The following is a 26,570-nucleotide window of genomic DNA, read 5'->3' on the forward strand; positions in this document are numbered from 1 at the left end:
AACACGTGCCTTCATTGTGAGTCTAACACGAGCCGACATTGTTGGTCTAACACGCGCCGACATTGTTGGTCTACCACGAGCCGAAATTGTGGGTCTAACACGAACTGAAATTGTGGGTCTAACACGCGCCGACATTGTGAGTCTAACACGTGCCGAGATTGTTGGTTTAACACGCGCCGACATTGTTGGTCCAACACGTGCCTTCATTGTGAGTCTAACACGAGCCGACATTGTTGGTCTAACATGTGCCGACATTGTTGGTCTAACACGCGCCGACATTGTTGGTCTACCACGAGCTGAAATTGTGGGTCTAACACGAGCCGAAATTGTGGGTCTAACATGCGCCGACATTGTGAGTCTAACACGCGCCGAGATTGTTGGTTTAACACGTGCCTTCATTGTGAGTCTAACACGAGCCGACATTGTTGATCTAACATGTGCCGACATTGTTGGTCTAACACGCGCCGACATTGTTGGTCTACCACGAGCCGAAATTGTGGGTCTAACACGAGCTGAAATTGTGGGTCTAACACGAGCTGAAATTGTGGGTCTAACACGCGCCGACATTGTGAGTCTAACACGCGCCGAGATTGTTGGTTTAACACGCGCCGACATTGTTGGTCCAACACGTGCGTTCATTGTGAGTCTATCACGAGCCGACATTGTTGGTCTAACATGTGCCGACATTGTTGGTCTACCACGAGCCGAAATTGTGGGTCTAACACGAGCTGAAATTGTGGATCTAACACGAGCTGAAATTGTGGGTCTAACACGCGCCGACATTGTGAGTCTAACACGTGCCGAGATTGTTGGTTTAACACGCGCCGACATTGTTGGTCCAACACGTGCCTTCATTGTGAGTCTAACACGAGCCGACATTGTTGGTCTAACACGCGCCGACATTGTTGGTCTACCACGAGCCGAAATTGTGGGTCTAACACGAACTGAAATTGTGGGTCTAACACGCGCCGACATTGTGAGTCTAACACGTGCCGAGATTGTTGGTTTAACACGCGCCGACATTGTTGGTCCAACACGTGCCTTCATTGTGAGTCTAACACGAGCCGACATTGTTGGTCTAACATGTGCCGACATTGTTGGTCTAACACGCGCCGACATTGTTGGTCTACCACGAGCTGAAATTGTGGGTCTAACACGAGCCGAAATTGTGGGTCTAACATGCGCCGACATTGTGAGTCTAACACGTGCCGAGATTGTTGGTTTAACACGTGCCTTCATTGTGAGTCTAACACGAGCCGACATTGTTGATCTAACATGTGCCAACATTGTTGGTCTAACACGCGCCGACATTGTTGGTCTACCACGAGCCGAAATTGTGGGTCTAACACGAGCTGAAATTGTGGGTCTAACACGAGCTGAAATTGTGGGTCTAACACGCGCCGAGATTGTTGGTTTAACACGCGCCGACATTGTTGGTCCAACACGTGCCTTCATTGTGAGTCTAACACGAGCCGACATTGTTGGTCTAACATGTGCCGACATTGATGGTCTAACACGCGCCGACATTGTTGGTCTACCACGAGCCGAAATTGTGGGTCTAACACGAGCTGAAATTGTGGGTCTAACACGAGCTGAAATTGTGGGTCTAACACGCGCCGACATTGTGAGTCTAACACGTGCCGAGATTGTTGGTTTAACACGCGCCGACATTGTTGGTCCAACACGTGCCTTCATTGTGAGTCTAACACGAGCCGACATTGTTAGTCTAACATGTGCCGACATTGTTGGTCTAACACGTGCCGACATTGTGAGTCTAACACGAGCTGAAATTGTTGGTCTACCACGAGCTGAAATTGTGGGTCTAACACGCGCCGACATTGTGAGTCTAACACGCACCGAGATTGTTGGTTTAACACGCGCCGACATTGTTGGTCCAACACGTGCCTTCATTGTGAGTCTAACACGAGCCGACATTGTTGGTCTAACATGTGCCGACATTGATGGTCTACCACGCGCCGACATTGTTGGTCTACCACGAGCCGAAATTGTGGGTCTAACACGAGCTGAAATTGTGGGTCTAACACGAGCTGAAATTGTGGGTCTAACACGAGCTGAAATTGTGGGTCTAACACGCGCCGACATTGTGAGTCTAACACGTGCCGAGATTGTTGGTTTAACACGCGCCGACATTGTTGGTCCAACACGTGCCTTCATTGTGAGTCTAACACGAGCCGACATTGTTGGTCTAACATGTGCCGACATAGTTTTCTACCACGAGCCGAAATTGTGGGTCTAACACGAGCTGAAATTGTGGGTCTAACACGAGCCGAAATTGTGGGTCTAACACGCACCGACATTGTGAGTCTAACACGTGCCGAGATTGTTGGTTTAACACGCGCCGACATTGTTGGTCCAACACGTGCCTTCATTGTGAGTCTAACACGAGCCGACATTGTTGGTCTAACATGTGCCGACATTGTTGGTCTAACACGCGCCGACATTGTTGGTCTACCACGAGCCGAAATTGTGGGTCTAACACGAGCTGAAATTGTGGGTCTAACACGAGCCGAAATTGTGGGTCTAACACGCGCCGACATTGTGAGTCTAACACGCGCCGAGATTGTTGGTTTAACACGCGCCGACATTGTTGGTCCAACACGTGCCTTCATTGTGAGTCTAACACGAGCCGACATTGTTGGTCTAACATGTGCCGACATTGATGGTCTAACACGCGCCGACATTGTTGGTCTACCACGAGCCGAAATTGTGGGTCTAACACGAGCTGAAATTGTGGGTCTAACACGAGCTGAAATTGTGGGTCTAACACGCGCCGACATTGTGAGTCTAACACGTGCCGAGATTGTTGGTTTAACACGCGCCGACATTGTTGGTCCAACACGTGCCTTCATTGTGAGTCTATCACGAGCCGACATTGTTGGTCTAACATGTGCCGACATTGTTGGTCTACCACGCGCCGACATTGTTGGTCCAACACGTGCCTTCATTGTGAGTCTAACACGAGCCGACATTGTTGGTCTAACATGTGCCGACATTGATGGTCTACCACGCGCCGACATTGTTGGTCTACCACGAGCCGAAATTGTGGGTCTAACACGAGCTGAAATTGTTGGTCTAACACGCGCTGACATTGTGAGTCTAACACGAGCCGACATTGATGGTCTAACACGCGCCGACATTGTGAGTCTAACACGTGCCGACATTGTTGGTCTAACACGATCCGACATTGTGAGTCTAACACGCGCCGACATTGTTGGTCTAACACGAGTCGCAAATCGAGCTGCTACATGTGAACGGATAAAATATTTTCAAAAACGCGTTGTCATGGACACACGTACGCTTTTATGGTCACTGATTTGGAGGATGACCGTTTTTGTCTGTACCGTTTTCACCTGGAACGTAGTCCCTGCCACCGGACGGTGTTCGATGGCATAACTCCTGAACCGTTTGTAGTAAAATGGTTAATGATACGTTAATCCAGTGGTTCCCAATTTTTTATTACTGTGGAACCCTTCATTATCCATATAATTCTGGCGGAGCCCCAAATCATTTTTTTTACTTATATTAAAAGACTCTTGACACAAACAAAGATGGCCGCGTTGCGAATTCTCGGAACCCCTTGGTTAATCAACAACAAATATGAAACCTTCGGTGCCCCAATTAAATGTTTTGAAATCTGGCGATTTTCGGCTTAAAATCTTTCACTTTTCTTAAATTAATTTCAATTTTATCGATAATTATATTATTAATTAGTCCTAGTAATTATGTTTGCATAAATCAATTTTTATTTTAAGTGATAAATCTGGCCCACATCCCGCAAACAGCGTATTCTGCTATTTGAATTTGAATCTCCAAATAATTGAATTTTTAATGAAGGGATATATGATCAACGGTGTGTGATAGTCGGGCAGTGAGCCTTCATTGTTGCTGTATCTATTTAGGCACTGTGCGGTCTATTTTTTTGGGCATAAGCTGCAACTCGCAACGTTAGCGATAGAAAGGAAAGTGAAATATATCAATCGATGGGTGATATCACGCCCTAGCAGTTGTTGCCTTGAAGGCCGTTTTTTGGTCAAGGAGTTCGTTACAAACCGAAAATGACTTCCACGAATGACCTCGGTGGGGTGAGGTGGATACCAACCGACTTTCTTTTTGCTTCCCCTACATTTCAAACCCCGAAAACTTAAGAATTGGTTCTTTTATTACTATGTAAGCGGCCTCACAATGAGAAGTAGCTAGTGTTCGATAGAACCATCTACGTCCCAAAAATATGCAACCTTTATTGCCTGACGCACTTTCGCTTTGAAACATATTTGCGAAATAGCAAAAACGACGTGACTTTCCGTGAAAAAGGGGTAGTCATTGGATTTTGGATAGGCTTATATCAGAAACGAATCAATGAGACGTAATTCAACTATTTCTAATTTTAATTATATTACGGCAACTCAAACATATATCGAAATATATACACGATAAAATAATGGAGGAAATTAGGGACAAATAGAATAAAAAGGAAAATTTTAAAAAATGCCTGCAAATTACAAAAGCACTATGGGGCCATTTCGGAGCCACATGTTGTGCATATGTTATATTATTATTTTTATGACGCGCGGGGACTGTGTGTACTTAAATATCCACGATAGTTTTGCCTCAATTCAATTTCTTAAGCTCTGGGGGGGCCGTTTTAATAACGTAAAACTAATTAACTACATTTAATTAATAATTGACAAAATATACGTGAAAATTAAATATACGAATGTAAATACTAGAACTACAAGAAAATAAATACTAGAACCATAAGAAAATACATACTAGAACTATAAGAAAATACATACTAGAACTATAAGAAAATAAATACTAGAACTATAAGAAAATAAATACTAGAACTATAAGAAAATAAAATATTATAATGATATTCCATAAGTGTGATGTGAGCTAGTCAAAATAAATACGGATAGGTATGTATAGAATCGGAAAAATAAAAAAATTGAAACATAAATGACTTTTTAAGGTTTTTTTATTTTTTAAACTTTTTATCGATATAAAATGTCTAATAACAGTAAACATACTACAAAACATTAATTGCGTTACATTGTTAATCAGTTTAAAGCTAGTCTAGAGGTTTAGTTTTACTTTTAGATTCGAAAAAATGAGGCGAAAATGCCGCTTTATTTAAATTTTCAAACAATATAAGACTAATCATGGAATGAAAACTTTTTACATTTCTTTAGGAAAAATACAGAAAATTTCCCAGAAAAAAAGGCCTCGGTCATTTTCCGGAAAATATTTCGACTTACAACATTAATAAAAACATGCAACAAATTATCACAAACCTAACGACGCCTAATGACCTTAGTCCTTCAAAATGTGTGGTCACTCTTGGAAAGGTTCTGAGGTAAGAAGATAAGGACACATTTATGGGAAACATAATTATAAACTTATTTTAATAAGCTTCCTTCTTGATACCGGAATCCAATGTTATTGCGTAGCTCATCTACGGTGCTATGCCGAAACTAGAGCTCCAGAATTCGTTCCTCGATTCCTAGAAGTCCGGAGAGTTTACCTTTGTTCCTCGCGCCCACTCACTTGGGTTGGAAAAAGCCAGAAATTCACTGGTTTGTAGGCGTGAAAGTCACGAAAGAGGATGGCCGTAAGACTAGAAGATTTCTCCTTTTGGTTTTGCACCTTTCCTCGCTTAGAAATCCTTTCATCTTCGCCTGGCGGCGGCATTTTTCTTAGCTTTCACTTTTTCATTCTCAATCCGGCAAACTTTGAACTTTCCCCGATCCTATTTATAGACTGGCGTCTTTTACCGAGAGCTTCTTCGCCTAGATATTCACAAAATAAACCAGCATATCTTCCCATTTCAGATTTTATGATTTTTGTTGTTGTTACTGAAGTACATGTAGGGCACCTTTACAAAGTTTGCGTTTGAGCTTTGGTGATTATTTTAAGAACTAGGCAAAGTCTGTCACCAGATGGGGGTAAGGAATCCCTCAACATCGAGGTTGAATTGAGAAAAGAAACTCTGAAATAACCTCTAACCAGAGGCGAGTTGTAACCCGCATGCTTAAGTAGTTCATAGCTCGGTTTCTAAATAAGCAAATTAAAATTTAACAGCTGTTACGCGTTTAGAAGTGTTGAAACTGTTATAAATAATATAAAAAGATTATCTATAAAGATGGCTATAATATAAAAAGATTATCTATAAAGATGGCTATAATATAAAAAGATTATCTATAAAGATGGCTATAATATAAAAAGATTATCTATAAAGATGGCTATAATGTAAAAAGATTATCTATAAAGATGGCTATAATGTAAAAAGATTATCTATAAAGATGGCTATAATGTAAAAAGATTATCTATAAAGATGGCTATTTTATATAATTTTTATAAAGTAATTTAAAGTCTAAATTTGAAATGCGCTCTGAACATATTTTATTGAGTTGCTTTGTCAAATTTATGAATTATTAAAACAATAACTTAAGGGTTAATAAAAAACCTTATTAATTATTGAGTTGGTTTTTCATCGCACTTCATCTATGGGATTTGGCTTTCGAAAGATTTTTTCAATTTGAAAAATGTTTATCGATTAATTTTAAATTAATACGAAGTTTTTTTATTAATTTAAACAGTAATTTAGACACTATAGGTCTTTTTTTATAATAAAAAAATTAATGTCTTTATAAATTCAATAGATGAAATATCGTGCTTGGCCAAATGAGCAAAATTGTTCATTGCAATTTTCCCCTAGCTCCTATAGTTTGTCCCGTATTTGTTTTCCAAAGTGGACAAAACTTAGTACAGTCTATTTGTTAAAAGAAGAATAACCGCCCAGGTTAGCGTTCTACGTTCGCCCGTCGCTAGTCCGTGCTTACAAGCATTATAGTTTTATTGCCAAGATTTTTACACCTCAACTTCATTATTTATTTTCTCTCAACTTATTATTCGATGAATTTTCGTACCTGGAATTATTATTATTCAATATTTATTGAGCATTAATGAAATAAAAAACATAACATAAAATAAATACTTAATAAATCAGAATATATATGATTAACCGTTTCGTTTAATCCCACATTCAACGCTCACTGATAGGAAAAAACCGTCACACCACCACAGATTAAATACTGTTATTTCTCGATTGTAGGAATACTATCACGGTCACATGATAATTAAAACTCAATATTTAATTACTGAGTTCGTTCTTCGTGCGATCAAAACGAAACCAAATCCGACGCTCTGTTTTGGGCAGTACCACGAATCGGGTTTAGACGGTAGTTCTGAATTTTTACGATTCTTCTATAACGGCTACCCCGGAAATTATAACGCCATTCCACAGGCCGCTTTAAATAGTATAAACCATGTAAATTTGAAAGCGATGACATTTGTCATTTTTTAGTAAATTAACTTTAAATAACAATAACGGAAATACATTATTGGTGTTGTTTATCGTTTTTTTTTTAATTCGTCGCCTACCCTGCTGCATCTGTTACCAATATTTTTCGAGATATTCCAGATTCTGGCAGATTGGCTCCGGTCTATTTCGGCGGTAAACCTGGGTAGAAGAAGATATGGTATGTTTTATTTTAATATTGCTCATAAATTATTGAATAATAAACAATTCCACGTACGAAAATGCATCGAATAATAAGTTGAGAGAAAAGAAACAATGAATAATGAAGTTGAGATGTAAAAATATATAAAACTATAGTAAGCCCGGGCAGTGTTTCCACCATAGATATAAGAAATGTATATAAAGGTCTAGATAAATTTCGGGGCGTCTAAGCCTAACATAAAATACGGAATTGACACCTAGCAGACGCCGAGGAAGGCACGTGACCAAGAGCGCGAGCTCTTTTAGCATTTTAGTAGTAAGTGCTTGACCTTTCCGCAGGCCGTAGTCTTTAGACACCATCTGTTGGTGACCTTTAGTATAATTTTTAAGCAGGAGACAATGGCTCTCGCGACGATAGCACGAGCTTTCTTACCGATAGATAGCGCCCTATAAGGATAGCATGCAGAAATTACGCGTTTCTGCTAGCTGTCACCTCCGTATTCACTCCCTTTGAAATATTTTATCTAGACCTTTATATACGTTTCCTATATCTATGGTTTCCACTCTGCGGTCGAGATTTTCGCCTATTTTAGAGGCAATTTTACCAGTTTTCGCCGGTCCTACAGTCGATTTTCGTCGCCGTTTTCGCCACAATATCCCCCCATAGATTAACCTTAATTTCCTTTAGTGTCACTGATTATGTTTCTTCTCTTTATTTCCAATCTTAGATTTAAGCAATATTTTTATTTTTTAAAATAAAAAAAAACCTTTAAGATAAAGTTTATCTCTGGCAAAAATTTGATTGGGTTGCCATTGGGGGCACAGTTGGAGGACTACGCTACAGATACGATGATTTTTTAGTTTTTCGCCGCAAATTTCGCCGTTTTCAATGGTTTTCGCCTTTTCGCCGGTTTTAAAATTTCTGGTGCTCACCAAGAAAGTTTTCGCCGCAAAGTGGAAACACTGAGCCCGGACTAGCAACGCGCGAACGTAGAACGCTAACCGTTACTTCTTTTAACAAATAGACTATACTAACAAGGAGACGACCCGAGGTGTAACGCACCGATTTGGTTCAAACTCGGGGGTTTGGTAGACCTTGTAACTTGAAACACCCTAAAGGGAAATGTCTCCATAGGCAACCGTTTTGCCATGGCAACCAAAAATGTTTTTGACAATACAAAATGGAAATTTTCCTATTGAATATAACATGGGAATCTGACCAAATGTAAGGGTACCCCTGTAAAGATTTTAATCAACTTCGAACTTTTTCATTATTTTCTTATTTATATTTTCTATTTTTAGCATTTTCAAAATTTTATTTTTTTTTTACAGCAGGTACCCTTAATATTGGTCAGATTCCCATGTTATTTTCTACGGGAAAAATTCCATTTTGTGTTGTCAAAAACATTTTTGGTTGCCATGGCAAAACGGTTGCTTATGGAGACATTTCCCTTTAGGTTGTTTCAAGTTACATGAAGGTCTACCAATCCCCCGAGTTTGAACAAAATCGGTGTGTAACACCTCGGGTCGTCTCCTTGTAAGTTGTGTCCACTTTTGACCCTAGAAAGATAAATGAGACGAGAACCACGATCGGATTGGGGGGAAGTGTACCAGCTAGAAGGCCGCCATTAGAGTGGTATCGCCACATCCGCTCCATATATAAACGAAAATATACAGGGTGTTTCAAATGGTTATGCAAAAATTTGAAGAAGTTGTAGGGGGTGAGTTGAGAAGTATGCCTGTTTTTTCCCCTTTTTCCTAAGATAAGTTAAAAGAGCGCCAGAGAGCTTCAAAGTGTGGCCTACTAGCCCCTGGAAGCGCCAAACCAAGCAGCAGGAACTTTAAATACGGTTTAAGTTAACTTTTTTACGCTGGTTACCTCGTTTTGTTTAGAATGTCCTTTTACACCTATCAAACGAACCCAAACCTTAATGTTCGCGTTTCCCTGCTGCTTGGTTTTGCGCTTGTTGCAGCATACTTCCAGGGGCTAGTAGGCCACACTTTGAAGCTCTCTGGCGCTCTTTTAACTCATCGTAGGAAAATGGGGAAAAAAACAGGCATACTTGTCCACTCACCCCCTACAACTCCTTCAAATCTTTGCATAACCTTTCGAAACACCCTGTATATGATCACGTGGTATAACGTCGTAAACAACGTCGTCTGGTTTGTTTAATTTCTTCGATCGGTTTTCGACATTGTAGAGTTGTAAAAAAGACACATTTATTACTTCAACGACATTATATAAGTTATTTAAACTACTACGAAAATCATTACGTTCGCGAGAATCTACATTACCGTAAATTGCAGTTTTATAAACGTTTTAAATTTAATGGTCTTGAAATAAAATAAGCTTTGAAAGCTTAGGTCTAATTGCTTTCCCTTTCATTTCCTGGTTTTTGTCTCTGTAAATTTTGTTCAGGTGAACTTTGGCATATAACATAATTAGATTTCTAATTAAACTATCGCGATGATGGTCCATCCCCAACTCAACTTTAAACAAATGGTCTTGAAGTTCGCTGAAAATGAAAAACACTTATATTCCGAGATTAAAAATAATTCCTTTAATATTACATACTTATGAAATGAGTATTTTATTTCTTTTCGAAATTGGTTAGTGCAGAGCAAAAAAACGTTTTTTTTTTACCATGTTTAATTATCCGCCGTTATGCTTATAGACGCGAAAAACGCAAACACAAAAGTACCATCATTGCGCACGACACGATGCGCAATGGCTCGCCGCATTTAAAATTTCCATGGCGACAATGTCTAATGCGCTTGTCAGATGGCGCAGATAGCCCGATTCCACCCTAATGGCAGCCTTCTAGCTTTCCCGTTTCCTTTGGGATTGGCGGGAAGTGCAATGGTTCTAGTCTCATATATTTTTCTATTCTTTTGACCACTAATATTGGACAAACTATAGGAGCTAGGGGAAAATGGCAATGGACAAAATCGCTCCTTTGACCAAGTTTAATAACATGTTTCAATTTGATAGAAAATGCCATAGCAGAATTGCGATGTCTTTTAAGAATTATTAAAACAATAACGTAAGGGTTAGTTAAAAAATTGTTCTGAACAGATTTTAAGTTATAACCTTATTAATTTATTGAGTTGTTTTGTCAAATTTAAGAATTATTAAAACAATAAATAAAGGGTTAATAAAAAAATTGTTCTTAAAGTTCTTAAGTTATTACCTAATTATTTGACTGTGTCGAAAAAGGGTTCAAACATCTTTTTGCTTTTCCCTTCGCTATCCCCGTATTGATAGCGACAGTCACCTCGTAATTCAAACTTCGCGGTTCTCAAGGGCATTGTCACTGCTGACAATTTTGACAGCGCTAACAATGCCGGACTTGGTCTTTCCACGCGAGGTCGGGAGAGCGAGCTGACCCGTCGCTATTAATGGTGGGGTTTCGAGGGGGAAGTAAAAACGATGTTTGAACCCTTTTTTGGCAAAGAGGGGTGAACCTAGGCCTTTAAGTTATTACCTAATTATTTGAGTTGGTTTGTCAATTTAAAAGTGTATTAAAACTATATCTAATGGCAGGGGTGGACTGGGAGGCCCTAGGGTCATCTGCCATCTACTTCAAAGAGGCCCCAAATTTCAAGAATTCTTAAAGGGGAAATGAATGATTGTTTGAACATTTGTTTATAAATATGTTGTTTTTTTTGCTTTTCCTATGAAAATGATTGGTAATCATAATTTGAAAAACTTATCTCAACAATATAGCTGATAAAATATAACTTTTTTTTTGTTCAGCTTTCAAAGTATTCGGGTGATCTAATTCACTTTGAAACACATTCACTTAAATTTTCAGCGACCGGGATACCTTCGGATTCGGAAAGGTTATAGTTATTTGGAGTTGCAAGGTGTCTGAAGTAGCATTTTTAAGGTCTCGTTGCTTTTTATTTGAACGTTTTTGACCACCTGACGCGTATTTCCTTTTATTGGTTCATTTAAAAACAACAAGTTTGGAAAAACAAAATAATAGCTCTCCTCTTACGAATGCGGCTAAGATTTAAAGCAAGTGCCGTCTTTATCATTGCCACCTGTATAATGATAAGGCCATTGTTATTAGAGATGGCTATGAATTTAGGCGATTCTTCACGACTTTACTGGAGAGCGTGGTGCCATCTATTAATGGCAGAGGAAGCTAAAACTCAAAATAATGAAACGATAACGTAGCCAGTGAACTATTGTAGATAATTATAATTAGACAACTTATACTCTACCTAGTGGACTTTAACCCAAATTATATATCCCATATAAAATATCTTGTTAAAAATTACTATAATTTAAGTTAGTGTCAAATTTAAAAACGAGCCAATCAACGTGAGGGGTACTTTTATGTCCCTCCTTTTGGGTCAAATGTAGCTTAAGCATCTGGTTTTGATGTCGACGCTAGCGACATCTGTTAATAAAAGAGCTACTTCACGTACAGCCGACACTTCCTTTAAGCACATGCATTGTCTACTAAATTCGATTTTATGTGAGATTTTCAGAAAACATCCGCAATAGAACGGGGTTCGATACCCGTCCGGCTGAATGTATTCTTTTCCGCCTAAGATTAAGTTCATTTTTCGCTTATATTAAATTCGTAAGTATGCCTATAAATTTCTTCGCGTCGTGCCCTTGCGATGTTATCTAGAAAATTTATTTTTCGATTATATAAAATGCGCTGACTTGACTAGTGCCGTAGTCCTGTAATCCCACGCTTGTGGGAAGCAGACAATGTGGATGACCTTATGACCACCAATCTCCCAACAGGTGATTGTCATACTTCCGCCATGGCATTCCGTTCCTATACCCAATATAGCCCTATTGGCGTGGCATTGACACATACAGGATGTCTAGTAGCAAACGAAAAATTATAAATAACTGATAAACGTTTTTTTTTGGAAATTTCCAATTTCTATGGAACATTCCTCGTGCAGGGAGACCTTTACTAGTGTAAAATTGAATGACCTTGAACCATGTCTTCCAATCAGAAGCCGGGAAATTGAAGGTTAATTAATTCAGTGTTTGATAATAAAATAATCTGTTTAGTTTTAATGTAACTAAATAAAATAAATACTCAATAATTTACAACGGTTCAATTATGCCACCATCGGCTCCTTTAACGACAGAGTTCATAGTGTTGTTCAACATTTCAATTGAAATGTCACGGAAGGAATTAATTATCTTTCTCGTAAAACGTCAATTTATCGGCGTCTGATTGGTCAAATTTGGTCAAATCAAAGTTATTTGAACTAATAATATGATGAGCAGTGATTACTGTAACAACTAAAAACTGTTTCAAAAAATGTATTGTAAAGAGAGACTCATGACGACCAAAATTCAAAAACGTTGATTTATTTTTATATTGTTAATTTGATGATTTAAATACTTCCATTTTTTTTTAATCGTGGCCGTGCGGCGCGCATAGTTTTCATGATGTAAATCAAGTGTATCTTAAACTCCACAGGGGGCTCTGAACAAATTTGAAAAACACGTCATAGTTTTATCTCCCAAACAGTGGCGTAACTATAGGGCGGCAGGGCTGGCCAAATGCCACGGGCCCCCGACCCGAGAGGGCCCCGGCACAAGCGGCCGCGAGTTCAGAAATAGCCTAACTTTTTTAACAAAATAATGTACCTAGGTACTTAAAAATTATAATTTTTTCAAGTACTTAATTAAATTACAATGTGACGATTTTTACTGGGAGGGCCCCATCCAAAGAATTTGCCACGGGCCTCAGATGGTATAGTTACGCCACTGCTCCCAAAATAAGAACTATTCTTCCAAAAACCCAAAAGGAAAATTGATACAAAATGACATAAATTGTCACATTCACCGATGGTTACCCTTTAAATCTTTTGTTTATTCTGTGATTTTACGTGGGTTGTTTTGTGGATTTACGAAATAAAGTGTTTTTATACCCTTAAGACTGAAATCGAATTATTTTCCAAGATTGTTTTCGGACATTCGAAAATACTTGAAGATTATTTTTACCAATGCTTTCAGGCACTGACAAAGAAACTAACCGAGGTTTTTATCTCCGATTTGGTTCTCACTCGGGGGCTTTCGTTTTGCCATGGCAACCGAAAATGATTTTGACCACTAAAGCCTGGTTTTCACTTGGCGGAAAATCACCGACAGAAAGTTTGACTCGGCGATATGGTTTGCGACGTTTCGCTCACTGTCGGCGTTTTAGCATTTTCACTTGGCGTTTTTTTAGGGCGGAAATAAAGCGATTTCTTTTTGGCAGCGAGTTCGTCGGTTTTCGTCTGATAGTGGAGATTTAAGCCTAGGCCTAAAAATGGATGATTTATCTGATCATAATAGTGAACTATTGATTAAAGCTCATGTAAGCATTTTAAATTTAATGTTATTTTACATGATCTATCGTGTTCAAAGAAATATGAGTTATGAAAGATCGGTTTGTGTGAAAGAAACATACTGGAAAAGAAGGCAACAAAGGTATAAAAAAAAACACGTTCCAAAATTCACAGAAAAGCACGTGGCCGAGTTCCGGATGCAAGAAACAGGAAATTAACCATCCCCCTGACGTCACAGTCACCTTTCGAAAATGGTTTTTGATTGGTTGAAAAAGAGCGAAATCGCCCAACTGAGCGAAAAAAATAGAAATGAAAATCGCCACACAAAACCGAAAACCGACGGAATTTCCGCCCGGCGTCGACGGAAATTTTCGCCCATTTTCAGTCGACGCCGGGCTTTTTCGCCCAAAAACCGCCAAGTGAAAACCAGGCTTAAGATTAAGAATTTGCCCGTTTAAAATAGCATGGGAGTTTCACAGATGTTTTAAAATATTTGAAATATAATTTTTATTTAAATCTAAACTTCAAATTTGGGTAAATTTAAGTAAAATTGGATACATGTGAGCAGTTTAAGGAAAATCTCGATAATGTCTGATAAATGTTAATAAATAATGTAGAATATTGAATATTTTTGATACATTGGATAAAATTAGGTAAAACAGATGGAATTGGGTCAATTGTATGAAATTTGGAAAAGTTAACAATTTCGGGTTTGTTTCGGTTAAATTAGTTTAAATTAGATATATTTGGGAAATTTCTAGCGTATTGGTTAAATTAGGGAAATTTGGGTAAAATCCAATTAATTTGTGAAAATGGAAGAAATTTAGTTAACTTTTTGAAATTTGAGTTAATACAAGGGAAATTAAAAAAAATCAAATAAATTGAGAATATTTCAAGCATTTTGGATAAAATTAAGGAAAGTTTAATGAAATCAAACAAAGTTTGAGAAAATTGGGTAAACGCATAATTTGGGTTTATTCACATTTAATTATTTTTTCAAATTTAATTATTTTTTCAAATTGATAAATTTCAGGTACTTTAGGTAAATTTTAGTGATGTTAGGTAAAATCGCTCACAAATTGAGGAAATTGGACGAAATTGGGTAAAGTTTTTAAATTTTGGTTTATAAAAGAACAATTAAACAAATTCAAATAAAATAAACATATTGGATAAAAAATATTTAAATCTCGAATACTTTGAAAGGGCCCTTAAAATCTATGAAATTCCCATGCAATTTTAAATAGGAAAATTCTAATTCTTAGTGGTCAAAAACATTTTCGGTTGCCATGGCAAAATCCTCCAAGTTAGATCCGTGGCGTTAGTCACGCCGCGTAATCGTACCTTCGACTAAACTAATGAGATTACGCGTAATCCTTATATTCTGTACCTTTGTCAGTGTTGAGTGCGCGTAATCGGTGTACAGGCCATCTGACAGTGGTTTAAAGCAACTGTCGGCTCTCTCATGGCCACCTGTATTATGTACAGGCCTTTGTTATTAGAGATGGCCATGAATCTATCCGATTCTATTTATGGCCAAGGAAACTAAAATTCAAAATAGCCAAATGATAACGTCGTCAGAGAGCCATTGTAGAGTATTATAGTTAGACAACTTATACGCTATTTAGTGGACTTTAACCTAAGTTATATATCCTATGTAAAATATGGTTTAAAATTGCTGTAATTTATGTTATTGACCAATTTACAAACGATCCAATAAACGTGAGGGGTCAAAATGTAGGTTAACTATCATTTTTAGTTCCACATCGAGATATATATATATCGAAGTGGGACTATTGTTAAGTGTTGTGTGTTTGTTTGTTTGGTGTGGAAAGCAACGACACGGCAGATGGCGGTGCGAAAATAATTTGCAGTTTTGGCGAAACCGGGATTCGAACTCACGGTCAAAAACTCCGAACATTGACGCCTTTACGCTCTCGGCCACTGGAAGCTTCCCAAAATTTGTTCGGGACTTCTACTGTATTCTCGTCAGTTTTAGCGCCGCGGGGGGAGTTGGCTAGTTAAGTTGTCGAAATTCTTGTCCGTTTTTACGCCTTATTTTACGTATATTTTCGAAATTTAAGGTCAAGTGAACCTCAAACTTCGCGTCGGGTGGTGGGTGGTGGGTGGTGGGCACACTCGCTTAAGATGCCTCTCTCGAAAGTGAGTACTCGAATAAACGAGCTCGAAAATTTTAAATGTTCGGGTGGTGAGCAGTGGTAGGTGGGCACACTCGCTTAAGATGCCTCGCTCAAAAGTGAGTACTCGAATAAACGAGCTCGAAAATTTTAAATGTTCGGGTGGTGAGCAGTGGTAGGTGGGCACACTCGCTTAAGATGCCTCGCTCGAAAGTGAGTACTCGAATAAACGAGCTCGAAAATTTTAAATGTTCGGGTGGTGAGCAGTGGTAGGTGGGCATACTCGCTTAAGATGCCTCGCTCGAAAGTGAGTACTCGAATAAACGAGCTCGAAAATTTTAAATGCCCTCTTCCCCATATGTACTTATAAATGCTCTAAAAGCCCCACAATGAGATTCTTATTTTCTTATTTAAATAAATCAACAAGAGACATTAAAAAACTTCATCACTCGTCACACCAAACAAAAGGTTCAAGACAAACTACGAGTTCAATCCACACTGACGAACTTCCTTTTGGGTAATAAAAGCAATAGAACCATAGAGAAACAATTATAAATTGAAGTCACTATCGGGAGAAGGTATTATATTATTAAGAACACGCGTACGCTTAAAAAGTTAAAGCATTGAAGACTCTATTTCAATTCACACTATTACGTACCGCCATTATTAATTATTGGACTCCCATACTCATCCAAAAACTAGGGGCATTCGGGCATATGTAGTTTTATATCTATGAAGGTAAATTTTTATTACGATAATCTTTGCCGTATACCATTCGCAAAACTTAGGTCTATTAACTTACAAGTTCACGTAAAGACTACCCGTTTATAGCTCTACCACAAATAGATCGAAATTTAAAATATAGCTTTTTGTCAAATTACCTTGCAAGTTAAGTCAATAAATGACCTCAACAGCTTATGAATTGGTTTGCCCACCCATGTATCCTGAGGGTGGGCGGTGGCCTCTCTTTAACATAGGATGGTAAATAGTATATCTAACTATAGGAAATCACATGGGCTCAACAGTTTTTATATTAGTTTGCCCACCCGGGTCTCCTGATGGTGGGCGGCATCCACCCTTTCACTTAGGGTGGCAATTTATATATCCAACGATAAGAAATCACAAAGCCTCAAAAGCTTTGTATTAGTTTGCCTACCTGTGTCTACTAAGGGTGTATGGCTTTGCCCATTCGAATACACTGATGTGGAACTAATATTACGGCCTGGGCCGACTTGTTTTATTACGACGATAGCGACATCTGTTGAAAAAAGAGCTACTTGACGTCGAGACGAAACTTGCTTTAACCACTGAGGTTAGCCAAATGGTTTGAACCAAATAAGAGATAAACCCTGCGGGTAGTTCCCTTCTGAGAGAACAGTCTTTGTTTTATGCCGTTTTAATTCGATCGTAAAATTAAATTAAATAATATTTTAACTAACTATAGCTACATATTATCAGAATTATTCATGTAGCTATCTTACTAATGTTATTCGATTGAAATATGTACCTACCCAAACTTCAAAAGTTTCAATTTTGTTTGTTTTTCATGACCGATTATTTCATTGACGAAATGTCCGATTTCCACCATACCAATTCTATTAAAGGTTTTCGAGTATGTTCTACAGCTTGCTTATTGAAACTTTTAGTCTACCACGTAGCGTTCAAAAACTAACACTTGTGAAACCGTGAAAAATTTCACGATTTTTCAGAAATTTACAACGATCTCCCCGAGAGAGTACATACTGAATTTTTTACATTTCCAGAAAGTATAGGTTTTGAGAAAAATGAAGACACCCTGTATTTATTTTCTAATACTATTTCATCGGTAAACTATGGTTTATTAATAGGTAAATATCCCTACGCAGTGTAATTTTTATATTTTAATCTTTAAGGGAAGTAATAGACAGTGATGAGGTGTACGCATCCGCGTTTTGAAGCGAAATTCGCAATGGATACTTCTCTCTTAAGATACATATTAAGGACTTGTGATATTACCTAGGAGCAACAAACACAAGGAGAACGCAGCTAGCCTTTAAACACGCTAACGCAGTGTTGTGTACAAATTTCATTGGACGAACCTTTACGCAGAACGTTTTACGGAAAGGGGGAAGACAATTTCCGAATTTTCCCCTTCCGACGGCAGCAGGCGCTAAAGCTTAAAGCGTCTAACCAATGAAAAATGTACACAATAAAATGCACTACTTTTGACGGGTTGTGTTCTCCTTGTGGGGAGTGATGTGTTTGTTGCTCCTAGATATTATGTAGCTTTAAAAAAGGTGTGAATTTGCATATTTCTGTCCCTAGGTTTAAACTAATGAACTAGGCTAATACCCAAGGCACCACCTTAGGCCTAAGTCATCAAGCGACTTTTGAAGCCATTAATTCATTAATAGAAGATAGGGATGATTGGCGATAGAAAAGATTTGGTACTGACTCTGTCCAAAACTTGCCAAAATGAGGTTATGCTGGGCCGTCATTTGGGTGGGGCAATGGGGGCATTCGCTACCCCTTGAATTTTTCTGAGCTAAAAAAGGTCACGAATTTTTTAAAGTACAAAGAATATCTTGGGTAAATGTTTTATTCTGTCTATTATCCTGAAAATCACTAGCAATTAAGCAATAGCTATTTCGATTAAAAATCCAAAAAGCATTAAATTTGACGCGTTTTTGCGCTTAAAAAAATGTTTTCCGTAGTTAAGCTCTGGCCTGAAATCTTATCAATTTTGGATGTGATTTTCAGATCAAATTTGGATCTTCCCAATTTTGGATATAATTTTCAGATTAAATTTGGATCTTCCCAATTTTGGATGTAATTTTCAGATTAAATTTGGATCTTCCCAATTTTGGATGTAATTTACAGATCAAATTTGTATCTTCCCAATTTTGGATGTAATTTACAGATCAAATTTGTATCTTCCCAATTTTTGATGTAATTTTTAGATCAAAATTTTGTCTTCCCAATTTTGGATGTGATTTTCAGATCAAATTTGGATCTTATCAATTTTGGATGTGATTTTCAGATTAAATTTGGATCTTCCCAATTTTGGTTGTAATTTTCAAAACAAATTTGTATCTTCCCAATTTTGGTTGTAATTTTCAAAACAAATTTGGATCTTCCCAATTTTGGATATAATTTTCAAAACAAATTTGGATCTTCCCAATTTTGGATATAATTTTCAGATTAAATTTGGATCTTCCCAATTTTGGTTGTAATTTTCAGATTAAATTTGGATCTTCCCAATTTTGGTTGTAATTTTCAGATTAAATTTGGATCTTCCCAATTTTGGATGTAATTTTCAGATTAAATTTGGATCTTCCCAATTTTGGATGTAATTTTCAGATTAAATTTGGATCTTCCCAATTTTGGATATAATTTTCAAAACAAATTTGGATCGTCCCAAATTTGGATGTAATTTTCAGGTCTTTGGATCTTCCCAATTTTGGATATAATTTTCAAAACAAATTTGGATTATGAAACACATAATAGCGTGTGCGTCAATGACGTCGGGAAGACTTCCGTTTTAGGGAACCAAAGAGGTATCGGACGGAGAAACACATAGATTATTTCAATTAAAATCGGAGATCATATTCATAATCCCATAAGTAACATAATAACAATCAATAAGTATGACACTTCCCATCGATTTAATGCTTAATTTCCTGAACGAACCTTTTTTCGACACTGACATTCTCACCAAGCTCCGATTTGGACTGGCACTCGAACTGAGTAGCGTATTATCGTATAGTACAGTTTAACGTCGCCATATTTAGACACTAGGGGCTCTGTGCTAAGATTTAAACTCATTCCGTTTTCCATTTGTTTGCTCTCGAGCGCTCCGATCTACATTTTATGTTCCATTTGCGTGCTCGGATCTGCTCCGATCAAGTTTCGCGTGTTCCATTTCCGCTCTCGGGTGCTCCGAGATCACCCTAAAACTGATCTGCCGATTTCGACAGATCAACGGATCGAGATAGAGATCGGAGCAAATTTTTAGATTTTTGGCAGACCAAGGCTTAGAACGAGGCGAAGATTCAAATTACTAACAAACTAAAACCCAAAATCTCGGAAATATGTTTATGGAATGCTCCATTTGCGGTTTTACTCTAAGATATCTATGACCTCAGAAACAGATTGACAGCAAATCTCGAGCAATCAAATGGAAAACGATACCAGATTGCGTATTAACTTTGAAAATCAGATCGATGATAATTTTTCCTAATTGACATACTTTTGTAATTATGTTATTTTTAGTAATCCTTAGCTTACATAATTTACATATTTTAGCGCATAATAGCTGTAGTTCCGCGCTAGTTAGTTCTGCAAGCGTGTAGAAAAACTAGAAATGGTCGATTCAATAGAACACGAATTATAACAATCCCCGTGAATGAAAAAAGGTAGACTAGCCTATTTGGCGCAACAGAGGATCAATTCGAGGAGAAAAACGGATCTTCGTTGGAGCATTTTTTTCGATAAATGAATTATCTTCAGTTTTTATTGTTGGAAAATAGCGTCAACAACGCCCTCGGCTATTCTATACAATTCCTGAACCCCTTGCCGTCCCCCCCCCCAACAGAATTACGTCACGAGTGACGTTGGTAGCCGACTACAGCTGTATCATTTCCCCCTTCCTACCGCGGCTGCTCCGACCGTATCGAGGCGCTTTCCGCCCCCCTCGTTTTTCTCTCAACCCCGACTTCTCACGCGCCTTGCCGGGAAGAGTCCCGCTCAGGGCTAACGCTCCTAAACCTAGCTAGCGCGTAGTATATGTATTAGATTTTTGGAAATAACCCGAAAAAACACGCGTGAAATTTAGGAAAACCGGTGGCACCCGGCTCCTAGCCCGGGCCTCGTACTGTTCTACCGATGGAATAAAGCGTCCTTCTTCAGCTATTTCGTGGATTTAACTCGCTGTTCATTCCTTTTCCGAGCCCGCGACTCGAGCTTTGGCCGAGCGCTCCCGCAGACATCCAATGTTCGCGCTCGCCGCCGTTCTGCTGCTAGGCCTCGGCCCTTGGATAACGCTCGTCCGTAGCGCCGGTAATGTGGGTAAGTCTCGGCGAACGCGCCTTTTCTATACGCGTTAGTATAGGGGTCCCCTATACTGGTTTCCTTTACCGTTAGGCTTAGCGAGCGACTGTTGAGAACGGTAATTGCGCTTCATTTCGGGCCGTCCAAATTGCCAAGCACCCTTCTCCGTAACTAGGGTGACGGGTAGGTCATCCCTTTTCGACGGTTGGTCCTTCTAGACCCTTTAAAGCTCAATTAATAACCGAGAAAATTCGAAAATCGCTAAGCCTAACTGTCACGACATATTGTAAACACGCATTTTTGATTTATTCTTGAAAGGGTTGACACTATCCCCCGTTCTCCGACGAATGTTTTGAGGGTTTTTTAAACGATATGTTTGACTGCAATTTTTAAACCTTTCATTTTTGTTGTTGATGCAAATTAGACAAAGTTACGATTATGAAATGTGTACGCTTTTGACACAACCACAGCGACAGTAAAAGTGTTAAGTTTCCCCATGTCACTTTTGCCTGTACTCCGTGTACGATATCACCACTTGTTGAATTATTTTAGCGAAACGACGTAAAGGTTTTTCTTTTCTTTTTTACTTTGGGGAAACTCAAACTCCAGGATTTCCCGTGTTACACTGCGACCGTAATCACATCGCGATAATGCAGCGTACTATTCTGATACTAACTTCCGACCTCACTCGAACTCGGTTACGAAATTTTGTTTGTGGGGATTATGATATCGTAGTAGAAATATATAGTGGTTTCAATTCTAAACTGTGAATTTTAAAGTAGGTTAGATTTTTTAGACGAAGCTATTTTGTAAGGAAATTATTTTATTAAAATAGGTCGTTGTTAACCAAATTTAATTTGAAATCTGTTAATTTTGGAATTTCCTTAATACTTTTAAATCAGTTTAAAATCCTTCTTTTTGAATTTTTAATAATAGTTTGATAAGACATTAAAATATATTTTATTTGAATTTTAATAATAATTTAATAAGACATCAAAATATATCTTATTTGTATTTTAATAATAGTTTAATAAGACATTAAAATATATTTTATTTGAATTTTAATAATAGTTTAATAAGACATTAAAATATATTTTATTTGAATTTTAATAATAGTTTAATAAGACATTAAAATATATTTTATTTGAATTTTAATAATAGTTTTGAAACAGTGTAAAATCCTTTTTTTTGGAATTTTAAATATAGTTTAATCAGTGTATTTTTTAAAATTTTTGTAAGAGTTTAATTTTTTAAATTATAATAATATATTTTTTTTAATTTAAAACTGTTTTTTAGAAGTTTAATAATAATTGTAAATCAGTTTCAAATCCTTTTTTAAATTTTAATAATAGTTTTTAAAAGTTTAAAATATTTTTTTTTTAATTTTAGTAATAGTAGTATAACAGCTTAAAATGAGTTTTTACATTAACGGTTATTATTATAGACTAGTACGATCGAATCGAAAATGGTAAATTTCCCTCTAACCGTGCTCAGGGAGAAGCTGCCCACCAGGGGTGAGGCATACTATACGTTTCTTCACCAGTGATAACGCGACTCGGCTGATTCATTTAAATCAACCGGTTGTTGTCCTTTCGTACGTTGTTTGATGTCGTTTATTAACCTAGAACTGCGTGATATCAGAAGTTAATAATATATATTACGGGAGAAGTATTCATCCATGCTTTAAAAACCTTCGCTGCTATTGAGCAGTTTTCAATGGGCGAATTTTAAAGCATTAACCTTCAAATACATTATTAATATAAAGATATTAATTCGAATATGTGCTTGGTACTATGTGAGGCTGTGATAACTGAATAGTTAACCATTTAACATTATTGTACCTGTTATACATTTTCCTTAGAGAGTTTCGTATTATAAAAAATATAATATAATTTAATAATATAATTTAATTAATAAAATATTATACCATTAAAAAATAAAATATAATTTAATAATATAATATAATTTAATTAATAAAATATTATACCATTAAAAATATAATATAATTTAATAATATAATTTAATTAATAAAATATTATACCATTAAAAATATAATATAATTTAATAATATAATTTAATTAATAAAATATTATACCATTAAAAATATAATACCATTAAAAATATAATACCATTAAAAAATAATATAATTCAAAAATATAGTATATTATAATTTAAATAAATAATACAATACCATTAAAAATATAATACCATTAAAAATAATATAATTCAAAAATATAGTATATTATAATTTAATTAAATAATACAATACCATTAAATAATATAATACCATTAAATAATAAAATCCCATTAAATAATATAATATCATTAAATAATATAATACCTTTAAATAGTATAATACCATTGAATAATATATAGTTAAAAATATATTTAATTTAAAAAATTTAATACCATTAAATAATATAATATAATATATTTAAAAAATATAATACCATTAAAAATGTTATATAATTAAAAATATAATATAATTAAAAATATAATATAATTAAATTTAATTAAAAATATAATATAATTAAATTTAATTAAAAATATAATATAATTTAATTTAATAAAAAATATAATATAATTTAATTTAATTTAATTTAATTAAAAATATACTATAATTTAATTTAATAAAAAATATAATATAATTTAATTTAATAAAAAATATAATATAATTTAATTAAAAATATAATATAATTTAATTAAAAATATAATTTAATTTAATTTAATTAAAAATATAATTTAATTTAATTTAATTAAAAATATAATATAACTTAATTAAAAATATAATTTAATTTAATTAAAAATATAATATAATTTAATTTAATTAAAAAATATAATGTAATTTAAAAAACAATATAATTAAAAAAATGTAATACCATTAAATAATATAATTTAATTTTAAAAATTCAATATAATTTTAAAAATACAATATAATTAAAAACATACAATATAATTAAAAATACAATGTAATTAAAAAATACAATATAATTAAAAAAATAGAACATAATTAAAAAATTTAAATTAGTTTAAAAATACGATATAATTAAAAAATATAATACTTAATTTATAAGATAAACATTATATAGTTTTGGTTATAAGTAATTTTATTATAACTGTATATCTAACAAAGAAGTTATTGAAGGTTTTATAAATATTACTTAAAAAATATAATTAAAGCCAGTCCGATAATTTTAATCATTTTTAGTTTTAATTTTAGTGGCGAAGCACACAGACTTCCACATGTTAAGAAAATAAACGGTTTAAGTTCGTACCAAAGTGGAAAAAGCTAAAACACTCCCCTTGGTGGCAGCGTTTACAAACATTTATTAATCAAAAATGAGGGAACCTGTTTTTGTTAGAAGGCGGGAGAAACTACTTCATTATGTAAATTTGATATTTTTTCCCGAAGTTACCGCCAGAGGGAGTGCCTTTAGGGCTGCGTGAGGGAGATGTGTCTATCGTAAATCAGGTTGGCAGCTGCTTATGAGGTTAGCTTTTCGCTTCTAGTACAATCCGTTTACTTCTAAGCGCACGCCAGCCAGACTAGAGCGCGAAAGGTCAAATGACGTCGTCACAATTTATAAAAGGTCACCTCATCCCCCTCCTTTTAAAACGCCGTTTTTAAATTGTTCTATTTTTAGGGTGGACATTTAAGACGAGAGGTCAATCAAACGGGGTAAAAGGGCTAGAAATGGCCACTTTTACGTCGACTAGATCAGTTACGATTAGACAGATGGCGCTGCAAAATTTTAATAAGTTCTATATTTTCTGCGAAATAGTGGTTCAGTCACGTTTCGATAGATGGCGGTGGAATCAAAGACTATAAACGTTTCGATACATGGGCCGCGTGAAAATTCTGAGAATGAATTCTTCTCTTGAGAAAAGTTCTTCGTGATAAATTTTATCTCCGTGAGATATCGCTAAAAAGGGTCAAATGTAAAAAGATTCTTCTAAAGATGGCGGCTAACGAGAATGGCACGAACTAAGCCTTTGACAATAAATATTATTTTTATACGGTTTCACGACCATATATGAAGGAAGAAAACATTTTATTTATAATTTAAAAGGAAATGTTTCATCGGAAATTAACTAACCATTCTATATCTGAAATTCATTTTTCATCCACAAAAATATCATAATGTTTATTTTCTTCAGCATCAAGTAAACTGATTAGAATATTAGCTGCCATTTTTATTTATAATATCCCCCCTTTTTGACTAAGTGAAAATGCTAGGAGGCATTCTCAATCTTCTCAAGAGAATTCGTGACAAGAGATTACGTCACCTGATGTGAGAAGGAGCCTCAAAATTTTGGGAAGTGAAAATTCTCACTATCAAGGGAAGTATTCTTAGACTTTTGACGTGCCCATGGCATGGATCAAGAATTTAAGGGAGACAAACTTGGTGTCGTTGTAGTCTGACCAAGCACGTAGATATAGAAAGTCTAAGGGGGACGGGTTAATTTAATTTAATTTTCATTTAATTTTTATTGTGCAAAAAAAATGTGCAATGCAATTAGAGGGCTAAGTCAACTGGCGACTTGTAAGCCCTCTATAAAAAACAATTTTCCATTAAGTTATTACAAATATGAATAGTGTACTGCAGAATACAATTAAAAAAAGTAAACACAAATGAGTTATTAAGTAAAAAGTTAGAGTTCATCGTTAATGATTTTTTGTTTTATAATTTTATTAAATCTACAGGTTGTAGTTATCTTTTGAATTTCTTGGCTCAGAGAATTAAATCATTTAGCTCCGTTATAAAAGATAGATGTTAATTTTTTCGAGGTTCTACTTCTCGGAATATTTAATAGATTTAATGACCGGGTATTTACAGTCTGATAATTTTTTTCCGTTAATTTAAAACCGGCTTTTATGTCGTTATATAAACAATTGAGGCTAGAAAAGTTTATCAATTGTTTAACATATAAAATATTGCTTTTTTTAAGGAGAATTTGAGTGTGTGTAATTTTTGGATTTTATCAATGTTTGTATTAGAGGTATTTCCCCAAATACATATCCCATATGATAATATTGAATGAAATAGTGAATGGTATACTTCTAATAGTGATTTTCGTGGTATCATCATAACACAACCAGATGAAATCACGAGCGCGAAATTTTCCGTTAGCAATAACGCATATTTAAAGTACTGGCTAGACTCGGGACGAGTGACAATGACATTTCCGCACGTGTATCAAACGAAGGTTTTTAATACATTTGCGAGAAAATGATAATAAAACAAAGAACAAAATTGATATTGTTTTGCAAAATTTAATATTTTTATTGGAAAAGGATAATGTTAACGTTGCGCTCCTTTCGTAAGAAAGGAATCGAGTCTTAAGGGGGGGGGGTTTGAACCCCCTAACCCCCCCCCCCCCTTATATACGTCCTTGAGTCTGACCATCTCACCGATTTAGGCCACGCCTACCCGGTCCATTTAGATTCTTGGTCCACGCTGCAGAAGTAACTTATCGGTTGTCTAATGAAAAGAATATCGTATGAACCGGAAATAAGTAAGACAACCCTGATTGACTTAAAAGAATAGAGC

At 35.9% G+C, this 26,570-nt stretch overlaps 1 protein-coding gene across 2 annotated transcripts in view; it reads left to right on the plus strand.

Moving 5' to 3' along the window:
- The first annotated feature begins 20,703 nt into the window (after nucleotides 1-20,703).
- Nucleotides 20,704-26,570, plus strand: part of IA-2 (tyrosine phosphatase IA-2) — a 321,090-nt gene continuing 315,223 nt past the window's right edge. For both annotated transcript variants that reach the window (XM_090160120.1, XM_090160121.1), the window contains exon 1: nucleotides 20,704-21,036. In XM_090160120.1, coding sequence (XP_090016246.1) covers nucleotides 20,961-21,036 — 76 coding nt within the window. In that variant the 5' untranslated portion in view covers nucleotides 20,704-20,960. The remainder of the gene's footprint in view (nucleotides 21,037-26,570) is intronic.

The sequence above is a fragment of the Leiobunum rupestre genome, chromosome 10, assembly GCF_980474605.1.
Source record: "Leiobunum rupestre chromosome 10, qqLeiRupe1.1.hap1, whole genome shotgun sequence".
NCBI lineage: Eukaryota > Metazoa > Arthropoda > Arachnida > Opiliones > Sclerosomatidae > Leiobunum > Leiobunum rupestre.